General features: G+C 44.2%; 1 protein-coding gene across 1 annotated transcript in view; it reads right to left on the reverse strand.

Annotated features, from left to right (window-relative positions):
* The window catches only part of LAMA3 (laminin subunit alpha 3), a 240940-nt gene that overhangs the window by 159096 nt on the left and 55676 nt on the right, over positions 1-26168 (reverse strand). Inside the window, exons 5-11 of the mRNA XM_030842611.3 lie at positions 25691-25861; positions 22635-22726; positions 19245-19360; positions 15954-16072; positions 8094-8184; positions 6045-6176; positions 4659-4721 (exon numbers count right to left, since the gene is read on the reverse strand). Coding sequence (XP_030698471.1) covers positions 4659-4721; positions 6045-6176; positions 8094-8184; positions 15954-16072; positions 19245-19360; positions 22635-22726; positions 25691-25861 — 784 coding nt within the window. The remainder of the gene's footprint in view (positions 1-4658; positions 4722-6044; positions 6177-8093; positions 8185-15953; positions 16073-19244; positions 19361-22634; positions 22727-25690; positions 25862-26168) is intronic.

Consider the following 26168-nt stretch of genomic DNA (forward strand, 5'->3'; position numbering starts at 1 on the left):
TGCTGGAGAGGGTGTGGAGAAAAGGGAACCCTCTTGCACTGTTGGTGGAAATGTAAATTGATACAGCCACTATGGAGAACAGTATGGAGGGTCCTTAAAAAACTAAAAACAGAACTACCATATGACCCAGCAAGCCCACTACTGGGCATATACCCTGAGAAAACGATCATTCAAAAAGAGACATGTACCACAATATTCACTGCAGCTCTATTTACAATAGCCAGGACATGGAAGCAACCTAAGTGTCAATCGACAGATGAATGGATAAAGAAGATGTGGCACATATATACAATGGAATATTACTCAGCCATAAAAGGAAACAAAATTGAGTTATTTGTACTGAGGTGGATGGACCTAGAGTCTGTCATATAGAGTGAAGTAAGTCAGAAAGAGAAAAACAAATACCATACGCTAACACATATATATGGAATCTAAAAAAAAATAAAAAGGTTCTGTTGAACCTAGGGGCAGGACAGAAATAAAGATGCAGACATAGAGAATGGACTTGAGGACACAGGGAGAGGGACTGGTAAGCTGGGACTAAGTGAGAGAGTAGCATTGACATATATACACTACCAAAGGTAAAATAGATAGGTAAGTGGGAAGCAGCTGCATAGCACAGGGAGGTCAGTTCGGTGCTTTGTGACCACCTAGAGGGGTAGGATAGGGAGGGTGGGAGGGAGACGCAAGAGGGAGCAGAGATGGGGATATATGTATACATATAGCTGATTCACTTTGTTATACAGCAGAAACTAACACAACACTGGAAACCAATTATACTCCAATAAAGATGTTAAAAAAAATGAAAAAAACAAAAGAACGAACTATGCTACATGTGCTTTGAGTATGCAAAGATTCACTCCAAAAATAGCCTCTCAGAGTTTGTGTAGCTGACCTCAGGCCCAACTAACCTATAAGAATGCAAGAGGCTTCCCTGGAGGTGCAGTGGTTGAGGGTCCGCCTGCCGATGCAGGGGACGCCGGTTCGTGCCCCGGTCCGGGAGGATCCCACATGCCGCGTCGCGGCTGGGCCCGTGAGCCATGGCCGCTGAGCCTGCGCATTTGGAGCCTGTGCTCCGCAACGGGAGAGGCCACAACAGTGAGAGGCCTGCGTACCGCCAAAAAAAAAAAAAAAAAAAAAAAAAATGCAAGCACATTTATTTTAGCTAAATAGTTAGATATTTGCCTAGTAAAATCTTGTAGGATAATTAGAAAATTATGCTACTGTTTTTAGAAAAAAGCATCACTATTATTAACATAACATGGAATTGGTACGTGCAGAAACTAAAAAAAAAAGTAAAAGAAAAAAGAACACTGGAACTTCAAAGGAACAAATACATAAGAAATTTATAAAGAAACTCTAGGAAATTATATGTATATATGGAAAACTTTAAATAAGATATTTGGGGAAAAAAAAGATCTGGGGGTGAAACTCAGGAATTTATACTCTGTAAAAGCATGGGGTTCTAAAACATAGGCCTGTTTAAGAACCACTATATTAGAAGACATGAAAGCATTAATGAGCCTTAATGAAATAAAATTCTCTGGGGTGGGAGGGACTTGGTATTATCCAGTGCTGTGTATCTCCTGGCAGTTGAGATGTCTGTGCTTCTAATGTTCACTGCCAGAAGTTTGGCCCCAAATTGGGTGTTTTTAAAATGCATTAGTGGAAACCAAATTGAAGTGGGTATCTGTGCCTTCCAATGCCCAACTAAATCTAATTGCACTAACTGAAACTTCTTTTCTCGAGGCTGTGTTCTGAGGCTTCTCTAATATTTTGTAATAGACGTCTGAACTTCCCTTCAAGTTCAGTTAAATTTCTTTCCCTGAAGTCACCACCAATCTAGTTGGGGAGAAAAAAGAATGGGATAACAAAGGGAAACAGACCAGAAATGAAAGATCTAAAACACGTTTGTGGAAGGAAACCAGAGATGTGTGTCATAATCCAGGCTCAAAAGCTGAGTCCCATTCTAGTCAAATGACAAACATTTAAGCAAGTACTTGCTGATACCCGCTGTGGGCAGGATACCACGGCAGGTGCTGTGGGGATTAGAAAGCGAGTCAGGCACAGCTACTGTCCCCAAATGACCAAGTGTCTGATGAAAGCTAAAGACAATACCCCGCATAATACCCCAGCGCCGTGGTCTGCTCAGAGGAGCCGGGTGTGGGCAGGGCACAAGCAGGAAACGGCACAGGAAGGTAAAGTGGGTCACGTGAGAGCTGACGTCAGGTGAGCCCTTGTGCTGCCCCAAATCCCGTGACACTCCCCAAGCCCATTCACTCCCCCGCGTTCCAGGATGCCTCTTTCATACCTTCTCTCTCCTCAACTCCAAGGCCTTCTCCCCAGCCTCAATTTCTGCCCCCATCTTGATTCTTATTTTGCAAAGAAAAAGAGAAAGACCAGAAGAGAGCATCCACATGCTCCCGCCACGGGTCCGCAGGCCCTTGCCCAGCCCGTCCCCAGGCTCCGCCTCCTCCTTTCTGACAGCCTTTCCGGCTCAACAAATGGCACCCCCTCCCCTTCACTCCTTGTGTGCTCCATCCAGAAGCCGGGAGCCACCCCCAGTCTTCTTGCTCTAACAGCCCACCTCTGCCCAGCAACCCCCAGGCAAGTCCTCAGATTATATCCACGGTCTGTGCACTGCTTGTCACCTCCACTGACACCTCCGGGGTCCAAGCCACCACCATCTCTTCCTCACGGATCATCATCCTGATGGCTTCCCTGCTTCTTCTCTCCTCCTCCTACAGCTGGTCTTCAACACAGTTGCCACACCCCAACGCAACGTAGTTTCCCTGTGCCGAACTCTCCTGGCTCATCAGAGTAGAGGCTATGTCCGCGCAGTGGCTGACGAGGGCCTGCAATCTGGTCCCCGGGTTGCCCGCCTCACCCCCTCCCCTTCGCTCACGCTGCTTTCACACCCCTGATCTCTCTCTGTTCAGGGAACACCCCCGGCATGTCCTGCCCCAGGGACTTTGCACTTACTCTTTCCTGCATCTAGATGCTTCTCCCCAGACACCTGCAGAGCTCAGCCCTCAGCCCCCTGACGACCCTGCTTAATCATCTCTTCAGGGAGGGCTTCCCTGACAACCTACTTACATGTGCAAACCTCACGTTCCTACCCTCTCTCTCTCGGCCTTATTTATTCCACAGCACTGATGGCCAACGCACCCGGAGCTAATATACTGTTGTAGAACCTGAATTCCTTGACCAAGGATGGCCCTCCAGAGACCATGTTCTTGTCTGGCCACCAGTGCCCCTTCCCTGCCCACTCACACTCTGGACGCACCAGGAAGAGGGGTCCATGTGCTCCCAGTGAGATGAGCGCGTGACCATCAGGCCTTTCCCCATCTTGGGGGACGAGACCAGGTAGGTTACCCAAGCCTGACCCAGATGGTCGTGGGCTGTGTGCATGCAATGTGCCGCGCCCTTCTGAGCGTGTGTGTCCCTGTGAGCACCACTGTGGGTTCACAGAGCGAACTGCTCACAGCTCCAGAATCGAACCCAAAGGCCTGGAATACTCTCATATGGGTTAATTTACACCTACCATGTGGATGACTCCCATTTAAAAGTAACACCTTGTGCAGGACACAACCCTGCATATCATAATCTATCACATTAGTGATTTTACTTGTTTGTATATTAAATATGTTATTGTAGGAGTCACCCCCACCCCCGACTGAACTATAAGCTCCAGGAGAGTTGGGAAATTCGTTTCACTAAGTCCCCAGCAGCCAGAACAGTGCTATGCACATAGCAGGTGGTCATAAAATACTTGCAGAATCCGGGATTAGGTCGGTGTAGCACCTCTCCACCCCAAAGGCTGCTTCCTGCATACCCCTGCCACTCTCTTCACTGGGTATTTTTCTGGTAGGCCGGGCCCAGAAAGTTAATGCCCCAGAGGTAGCCCTCCATGCACATCAGGTGACTGAAGTTATCCGTTCCGTTGGGATAACGCTGAGCAAGTTCTCTGCTGCCTCCCAGAGTCGCTCAGAGGGCTGCAGCCCCAGGGCTGCCTGCTAACGCACCTTCATAAGGGTTCCCTTCAATCTCGGACTCACTCCCTCACTGATGTTTCCTGGTGTCACCTCCCAAATTAACTACTTGCACTCAGCTCCTTTCTCAGAGTTCGTTTATGGAGAACCAAATAACACAGCAGGCAACCGACTGCTACTGAAGGTTTTTGAGCAATCTAGCAACATACAATCTAAAAACTCTTCTTGGTCTCCATCAGGTGGTGCCATTGCAAAGGACAGACTGGAGTAGAGAATGATGGGAGGTGAGAAGCCCAAATACGACACACCTGGGCTTCCCTGGTGGCGCAGTGGTTGAGAGCCCGCCTGCCGATGCAGGGGATGCGGGTTCGTGCCCCGGTCCGGGAAGATCCCACATGCCGCGGAGCAGCTGGGCCCGTGAGCCATGGCCACTGAGCCTGCGCGTCTGGAGCCTGTGTTCCGCAACGGGAGAGGCCACAGCAGTGAGAGGCCCGCGTACCGCAAAAAAAAAAAAAACAAAAAACCAAATACGACACACCTGCAAGGCACCACCATGGTCCCATGAGGATGACTTGAACTTGGACATAGCCATGTGCACAGGAAGTAGAAAAGGGATATGGAGCATAACATCTTCACTGAAGTTAAACCAAAAGAGAAGTTACTTGCCTTTTATATCTCCAGCTACTGGATCTTCTGGACTTGGAGTAGAAATAGGAAAAACGGGAATTCCTAGAAAAAATAGTTTATCAAAAAATACAGAGAAGGATGATTAAGGAGACAGTAAAGTAAAACATTAAATTGCACTACCTAGGAAGACGCCCTCTCTGACTTAGTGAAAGCGGCATGTGGAAACTAACTGAAAGAAAGGAAATGTTGCTACACTTAAAATGCATCTAGTAATAAAACCAGGATGGTCAGACATTCTGATTTGTACATTAATGAACAGAAATGGATATTTCGTGCTCACAATAGCTAAGTCCCAGTCTAGCAGGGCTGAGCTGGACTTCTTTAGTATCTTTATTGTTTTTTCATGTAACATCGAGACTAGCTTTTTAAAAATGTTTTCTTTCAAGTCTTTTTCCCTAAAACTTTGCTTATGAAAATGCAATTTCTGCTCAGCCTCTATCCAATCATTATAGATTCTAAACTGATTGAGCCCTGATTCAGTGTCACTATGTTTGGGCTTAAAAACTGGTTCCTTTAACTTTAAGATGATCATGTAATTCATCCTCCAAACTGGAACACTTGACAGTGGAAGTGGGTGCTCGTTTAACAATGACCCTGGAACAGCAGGTGGGAGCCAGGACACGTGCACATCCTGTCCACAGAGCCCCACAACTCAACATGCTTTTCCGGGGATGGCAGAGTCGTGAGGTGGGAATGGGCAAGAACTAACGCAGCAACGGGGTAGCCTCTTCCTGAGACTGTGTTTCTCCGTCCTGACCCCAAAGTCCAGTTTTTACACTAACTGCAGAACAAACAGGGCCACGGCTCTTGGAACAGTCTGCACAGCTGACTTCACGCGCTCCCCTGCTCCACGTTCTACGCTGTTTCTAACAGACACGTATATATCTCTCCAAGATGCTGAGATGTTCTCTTAGATCACGGCAGTGGGATAAGGTGAGGGCTCTACTGTACAGTGGGAGAGAACAGACACATCCCCCCGGCCACCGGAACTACCACACACACTACGTGTGCTCACGCGAACATCTGGAAGCCCGCGACCTTTACTCTAGGTTTACGAAGGAAAACCCCACACATGGATTACTATTACTTTGAAACTGCCACTATCTGACCCTTTGACCTGCTGAGATGGTAATGTCTATGGTACAGCCTAACACTCTGGAGATAAATAACACTATAAAACATACTTATAAAAATGTAATGTTCCCAACTTTGGGGAACATTTTCACACAAATAGAACCTTCCCGGCCCTATTTCTGTCCCTCTACCACCCCTCTGCCCCATGCCTGCCATGCACTCAGGGGTCGATGCACAAAGCCCAGGTCAGCGCCGAGAAGCCGGGCCTCTCCTTCCGCAGCTGGGACTTACTGGAGCAAATCGGGAAATGGTGGTAGCCGGCCGCACACTCCTCACAGTGGTCTCCGCGGAAGTTGGGCCTGCAGGTGCAGTGGCCCAAGCCCTGCTGACAGTCCTCCGCGTGGTCGGGGTGACAGCTGCAGGCTAAGAGAAATCCCAAGGAGTCCGTCCTTCACTGCACCTCTTAAGGCAAATATGTCCTAACCCTTCTCAGGCAATGTTTACTACTTCCTCATTGGTTTCCAGGGATTCTTGGAAGGGCACAGCCTGTTTTCCACTTCACACCTGCTTGACGGTTTGCATTGACTGAACCCCGTGGACCCTCAGAGACAGGCTTTAAGGAGCGTCACACTGAGAAGTTCTCGAGGATGTGGTTTATTCCATTGAGCACCGCCCAGTGCACCGTGTAGGGGGCAACCCTGCACAAGCCACCACCGGAGGGGCTGGGCGGGCACATGCTGGGGCTCCTGGCAGGGCTGTTGGGCACAGCCTCTCCCGGCTGTGAGCCAACTGTGAATGTCCACAGAGTGGTCGTCATTACACAGCTGTGATGTGGACACAAGTGTGGGATATGCCTAGACATTGATATATGATCTGTGCACAGCACAGCAAGATCGTGCCCGTAACCCAAACGTTCGAATCAAGTGATACAGCTTACTGAAGGCAGTTTTTGCAACCAGCCTGACTGTTGGGTTTGCATTCCAGAGGGACACACTTGGGTGTAAAACACTCGGGAACCCCCTCACTTGGGAGCTCCCCTTGACCTGGCAAAAGTCCTCACCTTGGACAGCAAAAACGCTGTCATAGCTCAGCTGGGTCCCCGTCCTGTGAGGAACTGGGAGGCTGGAGAAGTCGTGAGCGCCAAGCAACCCCCTATCCTGGCTTCTCCTGGTGTCCTTTGCTTAATTTGTTTAGGATTTATGTGTCCTGTGGATTCTTTCTGCTAAGCCTCTAATATCTCCATGAGACCCCTTCAGTGATGAAGAAAGAAACGAGAAAAGTGATGGAAAACAGGCTCCTAGGAAGGCATGAGTTTATTCACGATGTCCTGTTTTCCTTTGCCAAAGCTTATTCTTCGTGGGCACAAGATAAATCATGGGCATACTTCATAGGAGGATGTGGAAAAGCGAGGGAAAACGAGGACACCCTTTTCATAACTAAGATGCCCTACAGAGGAGCAAATCAGAGTTTACACATTCTTTGGATTCGATGCTCTCAAACATTAATGATATGATGAATGAATTTGGGGGGGGGAAGGTGGGCACAGAAGCCAATTTCAGGACTGGAACTGTTTTCTAACTGCAATAGCCAGAGAACATAAAAGAACCAAATAAAATACACATGCAGAACAAAGTCTATAATCTGAGCTACGACTGATAATTCCACAGGAAAAAAAAAAAAAAAGTGGCATTTTTCTGTATAATGGAAGTGGCACGTTACAGCAGTGCTAGACAGATATGAACTATACCCTGGACCTACCAGTTAGTAGTTCTCTCACCTGGGCCAAAATATTTAACTGCTCAGACCCTTTGATTTCTCGATATCTAAAAATGAGACTAATAATACATTATCTTAAGTTTGTTATGATAATTAGATAAGACATTTGTGAAATTATTTAGGCCATGCCTTGTATATAGCAAGTGCTCAATAAATCATAACTATTTTGAATATTATGACTATTATTACATCCTTGTGAAATCATTACTATGTTGCCTTGAGTCTAATTCTGATGAAATTTAAAATTACTGGAGATCATAGAAACATGTCAAAACAACAGAAAACATTTGTTGCAGGCCTAGTATGCGCCAAGCCCAATGCTCAGTATTTTCCTAGGTGGTTTTGACTGCATTTCATTTACTCTTAGAGACTAGATTATCATTTCCATTTATATATATGAAATCTGATTCTCGGAGAGACTATGTAACTGCCTGAAGTCACACAGCTAGTAAGGAGTAGAACCAATAATATGGAGAGAGAAAACTAAGGGAATTACTAGCCAATCAGAATTTAGCCCGATGACCTCCCTGAAGTTAAGACACACCAAGTTGGAATGAAACTTACGGATGCAGCCGTTGGGGGCATGGACCGGAACGCCGTAAGGGCGGTAATAGCCCTTAGCACACTTTTCACAGTTTACACCAGCTGTGTTATGCTAGAAAGAAACAAAAGAAACTTAGGGGGGAGAGTGCTATTCAACCAGAGAAATAATTCTGTTGTACACAAATGTAAAGTAAAAGTCATCAAAAACAAAAAGCACTGAACTTGACCTTGAATCTCCAAGATTTACCACAGGACACTGGCTTGAACTTGGCTCTGGAATTCTTTTTCCCATTGGAAGAGGAAATGAGGGTAAGTTCGATGAACTGGACAACCCAAGTTTTCCTCTCTACCACTTAATGAAGCACCTGACATTTGAGTGAGCAAAAATTCCAGAGGACCACTCTTCACAGCTTCCTTCAGTAGCGATGAATGGATCATAAATCACCCTTAGGTTTAACCCAAGGGATAAAGGGTTATGTGTGTATTTTTATCTTCTCCAATTTTGGAAAAAACTGCATGTACAGATCCCTTTCTCTCGTCATTCCAAAATTTTATCTGTGCTTTAGTCTGAAACCATTTCCCAAACATTTCTGCTACGGGAATAGAAAATGTAGGCATGTGGTTCATACACAGAGCTCATTTGAAAGTACAATACAAGGCAGCCTTTCATATTTCACGGCTAATCCTTGTAATTGCCAGAAAAGATCAAATTACCCGACACGCATCATCAGTTTCCAAGAACTATATACCATGGGTCTAGCTCAATTCCACCTCTCTCTCTCTCTCTAATTTGGAAACAATTAGAAGGACAGTGTTTTTCGCTAATGAAAGGAAAGGCAATAGGAAGTTAAAAAGAACAAATATAACACACTGACTTAAAAGGAGTCTGCATAGAAACACAGAGAGGAGAACAAAGACCCTTTCTGTATCCTCTACCCTTTTAGATGATTTTATTAATTACAGGCTTTTATTTATTACCACTCCTTGTCCTGCGGGCTAAAATCTGAATTCACGTTAACAGTGAGGTCTAAAACCATACTGGCCACTTCTCTGACCTAAGGTTTACACGCATAAACATCTTGGACAAACAGCAAACAGCTGTAGTCCACCCTCTCTTCCATCAAATGCCAACGAACCTCTCAACTCTGTTGTTTGCCACTGTGGCTTATAATACACAGAGGACATCAGGTTAACCTTGGCTCCCAATTTTTTTCCCACTGGAGTGGGAAATGAGAAAAAGTTCTCTCAAGTGGGTACCCTGGGTTCTCCCCTTTACCACAAGGTTTGTCTAATGAAGCACCTGCCACAAAGAAGTTATATTTTTAAAACACAAAGAACAGCAACAAATCACCCTAAGAATACCTGTAGTTTGCCTTCAAGTTTTGGGTGGTTCTCTAGGACCCGCACCACCTGAGGGCAAGATACACCACTTATCCATGGACACCAAGGTCATGGTTGGACCAATACCAGAAGGAGACTCAAGGACAGTAGTGGCTCCAGATTTCAGCATTGGAGGTACCTAGGAAGCACTCTCGCCGGGAGGAGTGGGCGTCTGAATTTGCATATGTACGACACAACACGAGATGAGGAAGCCTCCGTTGCCCAAGCTGAAGAGTGGGGTGGGCACCGATGGGATCTGTGCAGGAGGTAGCCCACCCCCACCTACTCCTTTTCCCTTGGCACCATCTAGAGAGGCTTTCTAAGGAACGCCCACCTAGAAACCTCAGGCCCTGCTCTGATCATTCTCAGGTCCTAATTCCTCCAAGCAAAACTTTTCCTACATGCTTTTCAATCTTCAGTTAAACCCCATCTCTCTCTGACTCTCTCTCTTTCCCTCAATTCCTTGACCACACCTACAACACTGGTGCTGACTTGTACTTCCGTGAACCTCAAGTAAAACGAGACTAGGGGCTAGTCCACTCGTTGGCCACACTCTCCTGGGAAGACCCCATCCGATATTCCATCTGAAGGTCAAAGTGATCTGGCCTCTGTGACCTCTCTGACGCATCTAGCCCTGCTCACTCCCCTCCAGCCACGCAGGCCCCTTGTTCCCTCTCAAGGCCCTTTGCCCTGCTGTCCCCTCCATGTGGAAAGCTGTCCCCCAGACAGATGCCTGGTCCATTCTCTCACTTCTTTCAGGTCTTTACTCAAATGCCATATCCCAGAGAACGGACCACCCTATTTAAAATGTCACATACCCCCAAACCAACACTTAAAATAGTATATCCAAGAAACAAAAGCGAAATCAATACCACGTGAGAAAACAGCCACCTCTGACAACCACGTGCCCTGAAGGATAACGACCTGGCTCTTACATGCTGGCTGCTTGGCAGGCCCAGCCTGCCTGTGATGTTCCCACTTCCTGTCACCTGCCCAGACTGATGGCAGAGATTTCATCATTCTCCCATTACCAGCACTGCACAGAAAAGGCAGGAAACAGTCATGTTAGCTGGTGCTATGGAATAAATGTTTGTATTCCCCCCAAGTTCATTTGTGAAAGCCTAATCCCCAATGTATTTGGAGACGGGGCCTGGGGAGGTAATCAGATCATGAGGATGGAGCCCTCATGATGGGATTAGTGCCCTTATAAGAAGAGACAGCGAGAGCTTCCTTCCTTTCTCTCTCTCTCCTCCATGTGAGAATACAAGACAATGGCCATCAGCCAGCCAGAAAGAGGGCTCTCACCAGACACTGGATGTGCTGGCACCTTGATCTTGAACTTCACAGCCTCCAGAACTACGAGAAATGACTGTTCATTGTGTAAGCTACCCAGTCTATGGTGTATTTGTTATAACAGCCAGAAGTGACTAAGGCAGCTGGGTTTCTGATAGGCAGACCTTGCTGTACGGTATGCGTGTTCTACCAGCAAACTCAAATTTCATCTTGACGCATCACCATGTAGCTCACCAAACCATCTGCCCTGCTGTAGCTGCACCCGTTCTCCTCCCTTCCTGTGCCAGACTCCCCATGTCCCTCTGTATATGGCAGAAGATAGGGTTACATTTTCTTCCCAAATGAAGAGCCAATTATTCAACATCATTTATGTCCTATCCATCTTTCTCTTTCATCAGAAATGCCAATTTTACCACAAACCAAATTTTAATATCTGCATGAATTTGTTTCTAAATTCTCTATTAGGTTCTATTGAACTATCTATCCCTGCACTGAGCCCACACTCCATTAATACAGATTCACGGTATATTTTGATATCTTGCAAGACAAATTTCTCCCGTCATTGTTCATCTTTTCCAAGCTACTTGTCTATTCTCATAGACATATTCTTTTATCGATAAGAATTTTAGAAACAGTCTATCTTCATTAAAAATCTGATTGAAATTGCACTGAATTTATAGATTGGTTTCGAAAAAATGGTATATTTATAATACTGAGTCTGGAAACATATTATGCCTTTCCATATAGGTCTTCTTTTATAAACTTCAATAATGTTTTATAGGTTTAAATGTAGCTCCACAGTTAATTTCTTCTATCTGTTGCCTCTTGGAGTACCTCCAAATTGTTCCAATAATCACAGCTGTGTTCTCCTGCATGTATCTGTTTCTGCTTTCTATCTTTCAGGAATCTTTTAAACTGCTGGTCTGTTGATAACACTCTCTTATTTTGCATGCTATTGTGGATTCTGGAAGGAGAGAGTATTTTGCTTGTTTGGTATCTTTCCTGTCATTTTGTAGGATTTGTTGCAGCAGGGAACGTAGCCATATGTGCTCCGTCTGTTTCTTGATTCCATCTCTTAGCTTTGTGTGGTGTATGTGAGTGTGAAAGAGAGAGAAAAACAAACAGTTTGGAAATAGTGAGACGAACACATTAGGGACACAAACAGTTCAAGACTTAGATTAGAAGTCGTGTCTCCATGGAAGAAGCTAAAGACTCTGTTTTAGTTAATGGAGATAAAGTATCTTCCAGCATCATCTACAATAACATGGGTAATCTTCAACCTTCATTAAGAGCAACAATATTTTATCAAACAGAAAGGAATCGAGCAGTCAATCCAAAAATGTTGTGCTCCTTGCCTTCCTTCATTGCTCTTTCCCCCAATATTTTATGACCAAAAAGTTCAAATTTCACAATAAACACCTATACCCCGTCTACTAGAGTGTACCATTAACATTTTACTACACTTGTTTTTTCACATAATTATCCATCTACTCATTCTTCTATCCATCCATTAATCCATCTTATTTATGCATTTCAAAATAAATTGCAGATATCAGTTACCATCCCCTATATACTATTTATATTAACTGTTATTATAATAACTCCAGTTAATTATATGCATAGCTAAAGGTATGCATATAATTAACTGGAGTTTAATGTTTGTTCATAGTTTTTTTTCTTTTGGTATAAAATTTATACACAAGGGCAAAACTCTTGTACATTCACTGAGTTATAACAAATGCATATACCTGTGAAACCCAGATGTCTATCTAGATACAGAACAATATCACCACCCCTGAAAGTGTCCCCATGCCTCTTCCCAGTCAATCCTCACCACCAGCTCCGACAGTCAACCACAGTTCTGATTTTTTCCACTATTTTTTTTTTTTTTTTTTTTTGCGGTACGCGGGCCTCTCACTGTTGCGGCCTCTCCCATTGCGGAGCACAGGCTCCGGACGCGCAGGCTCAGCGGCCATGGCTCACGGGCCCAGCCGCTCCGCGGCATGTGGCATCTTCCCGGACCGGGGCACGAACCCGTGTCCCCTGCATCGGCAGGCGGGCTCTCAACCACTGCGCCACCAGGGAAGCCCTCCACTATTGATTAGTTTTGCCTGTTCCAAAATTTCATCTAAATGGTCTTCATACTATCGGTATTCTTTCTGGGAAGGCTTTTTTCACTTAACACGATGCTGTTAAGATTCTTGCACGTTGTTGCACCATCAACAGTTTGTTGCTTCCTACTGCCCGTTGGTATTCCACTGTGTAAATATGCCACAGTGTGTTCCTCCGTTCGACTTCTGAAGGACACCAGGGCTATTTCCAGTTTGGGGCTATTGTGCATAGAGCTGCTATGAACTTTTTGTAAACACACATTTCCATTTCTCATGGATAAACGCCTAAGCATGGAATTTGTGAGTCATGGTGTAGGTGTATGTTTAACTATATTTTAAAAACTGCCAGATATTTTCCCAAGGCAATTGCACCACTTTTCACTCACACCAACAATGCATGATAGGTATGGTTGCTCCACATCTTCACCAAAATTGGGGGTAAGTCATGGTAACTCTAATTTACATTTCTCCGATGACTCATGATGCTAAGCCCTTTGTTGTATGCTTATTGGCCATTCATACATCCACTTTTGTGAAGTGGCTATTCAAGTCGTTTTCAATTGTATTGGGTTATTTGTGTTTTCATTATTGAGCTGCGGGAGTTCTTTATATCGTGTATCCTGGATGCCAACCATTTGTCAGATTTATGTTTTCTGAATATTTTCTCCCTATTCATGGCTTGCCTATTCATTTTCTTCAGTGTCTTTTGTGAGCAGAAGTGTTTAATTTTGATGAAGTCTAATTTGTCAATTTTTCATGGTTATTGCTTTCTATGAGCTAAGAAAACTTTGTCCATCCTCGAATCACAAAGATATCTGCCTATATTTTTCTCAAAAGCTTTAACTTTACTCTAGGTCTGATCCATATCAATTTAGTTTTTGTGTATGATTTGAGGTCGGGGTCCGAGTTAATTTTCTTCCCATATAAATCCAGTTACGCCAGAACCATTTGTTGAAAGGACTTTTCTCTTCTCTCCCCATCCCCTGTCACTGGATTGCTTTGGTACTTTTATCAAAAATAAAATGTCCAGGGGTTTCCCTTGGTGGCGCAGTGGTTAATAATCCTCCTGCCAATGCAGGGGACACGGGTTCGAGCCCTGGTCCGGGAGGATACCACATGCCATAGAGCAACTAATCCTGTGCACCACAACTACTGAGCCTGCGCTCTAGAGCCCACGAGCCACAACTACTGAAGCCCGCGCACCTAGAGCCCGTGCTCTGCAACAAGAGAAGTCATCGCAAAGAGAAGCCCGTGCACCGCAACGAAGAGTAGCCCCTGCTCGCCACAACTAGAGAAAGCCTGCAGGCAGCAACGAAGACCCAACGCAGCCAAAAATAAATAAAATAAAATAAATTAATAAAATAAAATAAAATGTCCACGTGTGAGTCTGTTTCTGTGCTCCCTGTTCTGCTACACTGATCTATTCTTCTAGTCTTATGTCAATAGCACCATGTTTTCATTACTGTAGCTTTATAGTTAATCTTGAAGTAAGATAATATAAGTCCTCCAATTTTATTCTGTTTCTTCAAGATGGCTTTAGATATTCTAGGTCGTTTACATAACCATATAAATTTTAGAATCCACTTGTCAACTTCTTTAAAAAAAAAGAACCTGCATTAACTGTGTAGAGCAATTTGGGGAGAACTGGTATCTTAATAATACTGAATCTTCCAATCCACAAATATATTACATCTTTCTATTTATTTAGTCTTCCTAGATTTCTCTCAGAAAAGTTTTTTTAGCTTTAATATAGAGGTCTTGCATGTCTTTTGCTAAATTTATTCCTAAGCATTTTATGTTCTTTGTTACTATTTTTAATTGAATTTTAATTTCATTTTCCTATTGTTTGCTACTAGTATATATAGCTGGTTTTTCTATATTATCATTGTATCCTGCAATATTACTAAATTCAATTAGTTCTAGTAATTACTTTGTACATTCCTTAGGCTTTTTTACATAAAGAATCATGTCATCTACAAATAGAAACAGTTCTACTTCTTCCTTTCCAATCTTAACACCTTTTGTTTCTTTTTCTTGTCTTACGCAGAGGTTAGGACCTCCAGGGCACTGTTTCACAAAAGTGGTGAAAGCAAGCATCCTTCCTTGTTCCCAGTCTTTAGAAGGAAAGAGTTCAATATTTCATCACTTATACGATGTTAGTTGTAGGGTTTTCATAAATACCCTTCATCAGATTGCAGACAGTCCAGTGCTTCTGTAACTTTAACGTGCACGCAAATCACCTGAAGGTCTTGTAATGCATAGCTTTAAGAAGATCCTGGGATCTTTCACTTATCCGTGAAACCCTGTGATTTGTAACAAACCTATGACTTATATTTACTTGTATTTTAATTAACTGTGGTGACAGATGATACACAATGTGTGGAGTGGCAGACAGGTGGAGAATGGTGGGTCTCTCTAAGGGTGTGTAGCCCTGGTCCCACATAAACGGGCATCTCACGTAAAGAGTGCCTGCTTACTGGCAACGCTAACAAAACATCACTCTAAAAGCACACAAGACAGAATGGCAATATAGACCGAACTCGTGAACATTTTACACAAGTTTCAATGAATATCTTAAGGCAGATGTACATATACCCTCCCCTGCCATACACTCCTCTTACCTAAATTCCAGTGAACCCAATCGTCCTTATAGGAGGGATGAAAAATCCATTTTTCTTATTTAGTGTCAACAGCAGACATCATTAATTTATCATGATATACTTCCTCTAGATTCAGAATCCATTTGAAAATAGGATTTAGAGTCAGCACTGAAGTTGATACCTCTTTGCCCTCCTATCTTAGAGCCTTTCTAATATAAGATGGGTAACAGTCAGGATGACAGCCAGGAATTCTCCCCTCCATTTAGGCAAAGACCCAAAAGAAGAATCTAATCAATGGAGTTTGGACAAACATGCCTCAGTCCATTTTCCCTAAATTACATCCAGCTAACCAAGCTTTCTGTGTACAAAAGTGGAGAAACGGCGTCAGAAAATCCTTAGAATTGCATATCACTTTCTTGACATCTTTTTAGAGCAGGGCTTACTGAGTGTTCATTTCCTACTGTGACACATTCACGTTGACTTAAATAGTGCCTCACCTGACAGTCAATGCAGACCCCTCCACCTGCATAGATGCCTTGGCTATTCAAGCTTGCCTGCTGCCTCTCAACTTCTGGATCATAGTAACAGTCGATGGCGTGGCCATGGCAGTTGCATGCTGAAAAAAGAGCATTCTAAGTTAGTACTCCACCGTGACTATGAGACCCTTAGTAAATTCCCCCAGAGAGTATTGTTGCTACACTGAGCTACAAGAAAGTCTATTCTGGAACACCAGGGATACCCCCAGTGGAAAATTGGGGGGATTTTTACACAAAGAACCGCCTATCGTCATATGCAATTTATACCTTCTTTCATCTGATGTTAAGTGAGAAAGGTTTCTCTTTTTTAAAAAATAAGATATATAATTACAAATTAAGATAAACCAGAATGCCAATTAAGCTTTATGCACAAAGAGAATATTACTACTACTGCTATTGTCAAGAAAAACTGAGGGACTTCCCTGGTGGTCCAGTGGTAAAGAATCCGCCTTACAATGCAGGGGACGCAGGTTCAATCCCTGGTCAGAGAACTAAGATCCCACATGCCGCAGAGCAACTAAAGCCCGAGTGCCACAACTACTGAGCTCGTGCCCCTCAACTACTGCCTGCACTGCCACCAACTACAGAGCTCACACGCTCTGGAACCCACACGCCACAACTAGAGAAGAGAAAAACCACACTCCACAGCTAGAGAGTAGCCCGCGCACCACAACAAAGAGCCTACGCACTGCAACGAAAAAGGATCCTGCGTGCCTCAATAAAGATCCCCCGTGCCACAACTAAGACTCAAGGCAGCCTATAAATTAATTAATTAATTAATTAATAAGAATAACTGAGTTCTTGGTACACTGTGAAAAGCATTTTACATGCATTATCTCATTTAATCTGCACAATAACTTTCTAACGGTGGTGCTATTATGCCTATAGCCCAGATAGGGAGTCTGAGGCTTAGAGAGGTTGAGAGACGTGCACACAGTCACAGACTTCACGAGTAAGAGAGGCAGAATCCTGACTTGTCTTTCTGTGACTCCAACACCTGTTCCCAGTCAACACGCTAAGCCTTTCATCCCAGCACTATCTATAATAGTGATCAACTGGAAATCATCCTAACATCTAATTATAGGGAAATGGCCAAGCAAACAACAGTATATTTGCTTGCCTGTCAGTTCTATGAAGTCAAGAACTGCTCGTGTTTTGTCTGTAATAGAGCATCGTCCCCAGCACACAGTAAGTACTCAAACACTTTGTAGATACACTCGAATCCAGAGAATGACAATACTATTGAATACGTGCTATCAAAAAAGATGTCCAAGAGTTTTTCATGATATGGGAAGATATTTTAAAATATCAAGTGAAAAAGCTCAGGGTATACAATTGTATAAATAATATACCCTTGAGCATGTAAAGTATGCATGAAAAAAAACACCAGAATACCTAACAAAATATTAACCGTGGTTCTCTTTGGGTAGTAAAAGTATTAATGATTTTACTTTTAAAAAAAAATTCCCCAAGTTATCTACAAGTAATGTATGATGCTTCTAAAATTAGAAAATACGATTTAAACCCCATTTAGGATTTTCAACATTGCCAAGATGAAAAAAGATCTAACAAGTAAAACACTCATTCTCTCTTAGGCAGAATATATATTCACTACATTCCACCTAGATCCAATTTTCCGAGTCTTTCTAGGAATTTGTGTTTTAATCAAGTTCTCGGATAAATCTGTTAGGGTTAGATTTTCAAGCTACCCTGTTTTTAACAGGCTGGGCCCCTTCTTATTTTCATTTCCTCAGTGGTGCCGTGATTGTTTTAAAACTTCTAAGCATTTACATTTACTACGTCAGTTATTTCTTAAGAAGTCTATTTATTCTGAATTGCAGTAACTCAAGTGGAATTTGGAAAGCATCTAACAAATATCTTAACAGGTCTGATTTCCATAGGCTGTTTATCATTTTTAACCATTGTGGCAAGTGTAAAAAGGTTAAAAACTTATGAAAGGAAATTATTTAAAATTTGTCATATGTGTTGGAGTAAAGCGTTGTCATTCACTGAGCGGTTCCATTAGTCTGGAAAACTAACCGCACGATGAATGTTGGAATTCATGTGATGACACTTATTCAGTCAAAGTATCCTAAACCAGCACCTGAAAGTATTGGAAGAAATAACCCCTGATTATTACTTTTCCCTCTTTGGGGCCCTATTATCCAGGGGTGAGGAATCAGGAATTCACTGCAAAGGAACCTGTTAACTATGACTCTAAAGTGAGAATGGCCATCCGGGTAACGACCTGGACCTAGAGATCACCTGAGCGTTCACCTTGGGCAACACCTTCCAACAATGTTAGCAACTCTCAAAGCGTGCTCAGAATTCCCCACTGGAAATGCATTTTAAGTAATTTTGCTGGTCACAGAGACCATCAGTCTTATCTCTTAAAGTTACCAGAACTATTTGGCCAGAAAGTATAAAGTATAGATTCTTCCTTACACATCTAGTTCAACAAACCTGTATCCAAACGCCTTTTGGTCATTTCAAAAAAGCAAATCCGTCTTCAAATGCTAAGAATATTCAGAAAAAATAGGCCACAGTCTCCAAAGCCAATAACTAAAAGTTACAAAAATGTTCCCAGCAATTGGAATAAATATATGGCCTTCTAAGAAGATGGGTTTAAAAGAAAATCTTCAGTTGGATGTCATGGGCTTGTTTGTTTAAATAACAGTTTTCTTACTTTATATTGTGCCCATAATTAAAAGCAGCCTCTCCTCTTTCTTCCTTCCTTCTCTGGTCCCCTCCATCCTGCATCCCCCTCAGTCCTATTCCCTCAATACTTCCAGCTCTCTGTGTAGACGTCAATCTCACCACCTTCTCTGAATCTCGGTCCTCAGAATAATTAGGATTCCAATCCAGTATCACATCCTAAGAAATGATAAGGGTTTACAATTTAATAGTGGCTGCAACACATTTTAGATGGCTAAAAAGAAAGGCCAATTGTCAAAGCCCAATCCTTGCATATAGTGAATGCTTAAATAAAAAAATATTTAATAATAAAAAAAAAATTAACGAGCATTATTGTTGTTACTTTTGTTCTCATATTTGTATCTGAATTTAGAGTGGGGCACTGTTACCTCCAGTCTGTGAGTTATTTGCTGCATAAGACAGTTCTGAGTCCCTAAGACTGACATGATCTCGCCCTCTTCATGAGCATGGGGAAAACACTGCATCAGTCCTCAGAGTTGGGGGGATGGGGATCATGGGTGGGGCCTCGCTTCCTAGCACCGCTCCCCCAGCACTCACCTTCACACTCATTGCTCTGCTCCCGCGTGGCAGGCCGCCAGTGCCTCTGATTGTACCCGGCACAACAGCGATCACATGTCTCCCCACAGGTGTGGTGCTGGCATTCACACCGAAACCTGAGCATGTAGCAAAGCACATCTCAGTTACTGAAAAGTTGTTTGTTTGTTTGTTTAACTGAAGTACAAGATCAGTTGCTCCTGTGTGAAAAACTGAGTCATCATGGTCACCCGTGGTACCACTGAGTGATTATGAGAACAGAGCACTTTGCATACGTTCTTTCAAGTCCCCCGATCCCGCTTACTATCTCCATTTTACAGGTGGTGACACTAAGATCCGGAGACACTTAAACACTTGCCAAGGGTCAGGAGATGATAAACCGAGGGCCAGATTTCTAACTTAAGTTTGTCGGACTCCAAAGTCCCAGCTCTTTCTTCCCTATTATGTTAGATAATGCTAAATCAACACAGGAGCAAACAGGTGCTGAGTGTACTGAGGTGGCTGAATATCAACGTCTTCACAAAAATCTAGAGTAGTCCTGTGAGATGGGTCAGGATTTTTACTTTCCACCCGGGATCTAGTGCAGAGATTCACCAAATCCAAGAGACAGTTACTAACCAGATCTCAGAGGACCCTGCTCCAAGGGTCCATGCCAGCTCCAACAAACAGCTCCATCACAGGAGCCAAAGCTCAGATTACTCAACAAGGCGATGGAGTAAAGACAAAACTCGACATTCAAAGAACTAGACACCTGCCTTAGAACGTTTCTGAGCTAAAATGAAATCGTTGCAGCCATGGTGTTGGATGAGAACTCCAAGCTCTGAGCTTCCATTCGTCTGTGCTTGAAAGAGGATTCAAAACAGAGTCTAAGAAGACCCTTGGCTGTGCCCATGGGGATCCCCTCAACTCTTCTGAGGGGAGGTGGGATGGTTACGCTCCTACGGGAAGGCGTCACGCCTCTCCCAACTCAGCTCCCCGTCAAAGCAAATGGACATAGATTTAACTGGCAGCACAGAACAGCTGGAGTCCAAACGGGCTTTTGTCAGAGATGCAATTTCAGCTCATTGCCAATGAGGTGTTTATTTGCAAGCTGAACTGAAAGAACATTTAGGGAAAATTGCTTGAAGAACATATAGTCCTATTACTCTTTTTTTTGGAGGAGGGGTTTATTGTGGAGTCCAACTACTCTTACAGGGAGATTCACATTGAGCATTGAAAAAGAAAACAGAGCTGGGAACTTGTCTGAATCATATTGTCACTCCCAAATAATTGCTTTTTCTGACTCTCAGCCCAGGTTGATGGTTGATGTAGAAAATTTGTCCTTGCATCAGTTGTAAGGATGTTATTGAAGATGTTGTTGACTGGAGAATCCTCTTCCCGACGGCCACTCCATCCACCTCCAGGTAGATTTCTCATCTGGCCCTAGCATCAACACTCATCTTCTCCTACACAACTGATTGCTTTTTAGATTATGATCATAGTGAAATATGAAACTGAGCAGGTCTCCCTTTTTGAGCTGACTGCCAGGAAGCTCAGAATTAAAGCTGTGATCCACCCATGTTTCCATACATCACAGTCAGCATGGTACCCATGCTTGATTAAATCCTCCTCTGCCTCATCAAGAGGTTCTGCTTGGTTTCTGATTGTCCAGCCGTGGCTCCCTCCATTGTCACTGAATCCCCTTCAATACAAGATTATTTCCTATTCATGGAGGCCTCCATGAGTCATTTGTGCAGGTCACAACAGGCAGGGGGAGGCAAGGCAGTTGTGCTGATATAGCCCAGTGGCAAACTGAGCCTTTCACGGAGGGATGGGGAGACAGCCTCTCCACTCACACACACTGCGAGCAGTAAACTGCTCAGTGCAGAACCCCCCAGGTCCGCCAAGGGCACGGGGCTCAGCAGCTCTTCCAAGTGGGAAGCTCAACCCCTCTCCGATGACTTCTCCTCCTCTCCCAGGTGGCATCACTTCATCTCAGGCTCAGGGACCAAGAGTGACCTCTTTTCTCCCCTCTCGTTCCAACTCAGGTCTTCCCTGACCCGGCTTCTAGTGCCTTAGGGCCTACCCTTCAGGAGTCTACACGGCAGCGATGGTTTAATCATTAATAAGCTCCTTGCTGATTAAGGGCTAGTCAGTTGATGGATTCACACTGCTATGTCAGAGAGCACTGCCGGATCCCTGAAGGAGGGCTGACAGGCTTAGGGATTGTTTCTAGACAGGGAGAAGGGTGCCACAAACTTACCACGCAAGTTGGTAGCTGGCATCTCTGCCTGACCATGAAGCTAGGCCTTATGATGTACAAACCTGAATCTGACTAACAGTAAAATGTACCCCTGGTAAATGCTGCTCGTGTGGAATTGGAGACTTTAAATAAAACATTGAGAGACAATCATTACTATATCCAGCATCTGGTAATTTCCAGCCCTTCAAAGTATCCTTCCTAAGGTGATAACACGAGTGTATACAATTGCATAACACAATATTTGAGATCCATGCATCTTACTGTATGCGAAATATACCTCAATTAAAAGCAAAACAGTGTTACACCCATGTTCATAGCAGAATTATTCACAATAGCTAAAGGATGGCAGTAACCTAAGTGTCCATCAACAGATGAACGGGTAAGCAAAACGTGGTGTATATATAATGAAATATTATTCAGCCTTAAAAAGGAAGGAAATCCTGACATGTGCTATAGTGAGGACAGTATATGCTAAGTGAAATAAGCCAGTCACAAAAAGACAAATATTGTGTGATTCCACTTCTACAAGGCACTTAGAGTAGCCAAATTCATAGGGTAGAATGGTGTTGCCAGGGGTTGCTGGGAGGAGGGAATGCAGAGCTGCTGTTTAATGTGTACAGAGTTTCAGTTCTGCACAATGAGAAGAGTGCTTGGCTGCACAACAATGTGAGTGAACTGAACACCAGTGAACTTAAACCACCCCCACTTAAGAATGGTTAAGACGGTAAACTTTATATTATGTGCACGTCACCACAATTTTAAAGATGAAAAAGGATTTGAAAACATTTACCCCTGATCTCACTAGACCAGGGATGACAAACAAATATTATTTCTCTTGCCAACTCTACTCAATTATTTGTGGCTGCCTGGGGCACTGTCTGGAGCAGGGGTGGGGGAAGGGGGTCTGGGTGGCTTTGTACCTGATCATGCATAGAGTGCTGTGATTGATTAACTATGTCTGCTATGGGCTGGTTGCAGGTGAGAGGGAAGTGTAGGGGTGGAGGAGGGGAGACATACACATCACCTACTTGTTGGCATTGCAACATTCTTGTTGCCAGCAGGAACTTAGAAGTATTTAACAGGATGCAAACATCTACTGAAACGATTAGATTTATGCATAGAAAGCTGAAAAATCTATACAATGTACTCACAGTTTTTCAGGATTGTTTGCACTGCACACTTCAGCATGGCCATTGCAAACACACCGCCCACCGATGCTGATATCCTTTATGCTATAATAATACTATAGAACAGAAAAGAGAACGTGTCAGTTTTACTAAACCCCAACATAAACTTTCCTTTCCTAACCTTTAACATACATCTGTACTGACCCCGCTTCCTTCCATCCTGTACTCCTGAGCCTCCCTCAACACAAAAGGGAGCCACGTTTGGGTGTAACTTTTCTTACAAAGCAAATATGTTCCCCAATCAAATTGAATAGCCCACTGCTGAATCTGTCCATTTTTAAAAATCAAATGCTTTAAATGCACGGAGGGAAATGACCTCGGACAAGAATCATACCCTACAGCCTTTGGGAAAGGGATTAAGTGCTTCCTAGTTTCTCTCTTTTTTTTTTTTTTTTGCGGTACGCGGGCCTCTCACTGTTGTGGACTCTCCCATTGCAGAGCACAGGCTCCAGCCCGCGCAGGCTCAGCGGCCACGGCTCATGGGTCCAGCCGCTCCGCGGCACGCGGGATCCTCCTGGACCGGGGCACGAACCTGCACCCCCTGCATTGGCAGGCAGACTCTCAACCACTGTGCCACCAGGGAAGCCCTCTCTTTTTTTTAAATGTAAATCTGAGTTCCATAAATTGGACATGTCTATCTACCAAAAAACATCATTTTTATAACAAAAATTTTGTAACTACTGTGTTTAGGGCTTCAGGAAAGGAGAGAATATTCACAAAGATGGATCAGATACAGCGCTGATAACGCTAGCAGTTGCGGAAGCCTTGCTAGGTCAGGGTTAATGAAGCCAAAGGCAGAGGTTCAAGCTCCAAAAGGCCAGACAGTTTCAGACCCAGCTGAGGCTCGGTCCCTAGACCAGGCCAGCGATATGCACAGGCCATCTCGTGGACCAGGCATGTCCCCAGCACGGTGGAGGCCTCTCTACTTGGGACCGTAGGTGGCCTCATCCTCCGGCTCCCTTACTTCTCAGACTTGGCAGGAGGCACAGGACTCAGTAAGGAATTCAGAGGGTGTGAAATCATCTTTCTCACTGAGGTCAGGCCACCAGTGAGAATATCAGTGAGTGAGGAAGTCTGTGAATTCACAGGGACAAGAGGGTTTTGTATCTTTTTGTTGTTGCTGAGATTAGTCATCCTAAACCTCCCCACAGTCACTCAGGGCTGGGGTTCTGTTCTGATCTCCTCCCTAAAAGCTGTTAAGTGTCTTAGCTTCCCGGCAACGTCTTACTTAGTCTAAAGACATCAACAATCCCTCTTGTTAATATGGATAAAATTCAGTACTGGAGGGCTTCCGTGACAAGTTCACACTCAGAAGCTTTCATGCTGATCACCACAGAAATTTCTCTCTACACGTGGGTTAGGGCAGCAGCGGCAAGAGAGAAGTCTTCCATCAGCCTTCACCCCAGCACACATGATACGTGTGATAGGACACCTGGTATTCTGGCTCGTCCACTTAAAGAAGCAACCTAGATCGCTGGGGAGGGAGTGTCAAGATTATATATGTGATGCACTCCACAAAAAATTACTTAACAGAGAAGACTACGTTCACCTAAGTGAAAAGAAATCTACATACATACGAGTACCAATCTTGCAACCCTAAAAAGACAAAAAAAAAAAAGTGGTGAGGTACATTTGTGGCGAGGCTCCAAAACACCTGGAGGAATGGAAACGCAGTCTGGCTACAGTTGATCAGAAAGCCCGGCTCGCCCTTGTAAATTGCGTTCTTGGATCCAGTTGTAGTTCCCACATACAACAGCTCAGAGGGAGCTAAGGAGGCTTAAAAAGTCAGAAAACAGGGCTTCCCTTGTGGCGCAGTGGTTGGGCGTCTGCCTGTTGATGCAGGAGACATGGGTTCGTGCCCCGGTCTGGGAAGATCACACACGATGCGTAGCGGCTGGGCCCGTGAGCCATGGCCACTGAGCCTGCGCGTCCAGAGCCTGCGCGTCCAGAGCCTGTGCTCCGCAACGGGAGAGGCCACAACAGTGAGAGGCCCGCGTACCGCAAAAAAAAAAAAAAGTCAGAAAACAGGCCACCTACACTCCAGATGACTGGCCTTTTTGGAAAATGCTCAAAACTGTAGCAAAACCTAACTTTTCTCTCTCCCTTCCTTTCCCAGCTCCCTGACTTACTTCCCTAAGAAGCCAAACTCTGTAAGGTAAGCTGGCATCTTCCATTCACCCTCCCAGGTCCACTCTCCACCCCTCTCCACCCTGCCCTTTGCCCTGGGGCTAAACTTTATGGGATGACAAGGGCCTCTTGCTCTCTGGCCTCCTGTTAGGTTTGACAATTGGGAGGAACTGGGAGGGAATCAGAGGGTGGGAGAAGAGTGAGCTCGGGGTATTTATTCTGCTGGTTCCCTCTGTGCCCAGGCGACAGGGTGCCGTCCTGACACTGAGAGTAGACGATGTTCATCTAACCCTAGTGGAGTGTACTGCTGCTCACCAATGCCCACACCCCTCTGCTTTGGCTCGATTACATCACCCAGCCTCCTGCATCTCCACGGGGCTCTACGACCAGTTCCTGCCAATGGAAGTGAGCCCTGTGGTTACGAGATTGTTCCTCCCTATGCTCTTTCTCTCTTCCCTCATCCGCTGACCAGGTGCAGGAGGTGCAGAGGAGGACCCTGAGGTCCTATAGGATGGCTGTGCCTCTACAGAGAAACAGCCTGGTTCCCTGAATAACTGTGTGGAGCTGATCCCACCTGCTGACCCACATTAGACCGTGACATGAGCAAAAAATTAACCTTTATTGTGTTCGCCTCTGAGACTTGGGGATTATTTGTTATAAGAGCAGACTAATACCAGGATGGCTGTCCTCTTTTGCCTTTCATCTTCTCTGAATATGATTTGTCTTTAACCACCAAACTTCTAAGCTATACCTAATATTTCAGACAAGAACGACTCTTACGCCTATGACATTACTGGCTATAAAAGTTTACTTGAAGGAGTTCGAGGCAATGAACTTGATAAGCAAACAAGGTACCAAAAGCTGCTGTCTTGGCCCGTCAAAGCACTACTCACCCGCCGGGTGACGGTTGGATCTCTCTGTGCTTTGGAGATGAGGTGTCCCAGAAGAGTGTTGGTTCGGAGAAAACGCAGGCGGATGTTCGTTGCCTGGGTGAACTCCCTCAGGGTGTGAGAGAAAGTAAAATTTTTTGCGCCTGGACGACCATTTATCAAGGACACCACAACCTAAAAGAACCACACACACATAGAGGGGGAAAAAAGTCCTTTTATCAAAATTTAGCTGCAAGTAACTAAAAATAACTCACATGCCCCCGAACACTTACTTGGTTTCTTTGAGTCATTAGATGTTTCAAAACCTGGGCTTTCAGGTTTTATAAATCATTTCATTTACAAACCCTTTGTTCTATCACTGTCATTGTGGCGCTATACACACTATGAAATGTTCAAAGTATAACATGAAAATCTACAAATATAAAGAAACAATTTTTGTCAAGCTGCATCAACGAAACAAAGCTAAAGTAATCTAAAATCC

This window comes from Globicephala melas, chromosome 13 (assembly GCF_963455315.2).
Source record: "Globicephala melas chromosome 13, mGloMel1.2, whole genome shotgun sequence".
Classification (NCBI taxonomy): Eukaryota; Metazoa; Chordata; class Mammalia; order Artiodactyla; family Delphinidae; genus Globicephala; species Globicephala melas.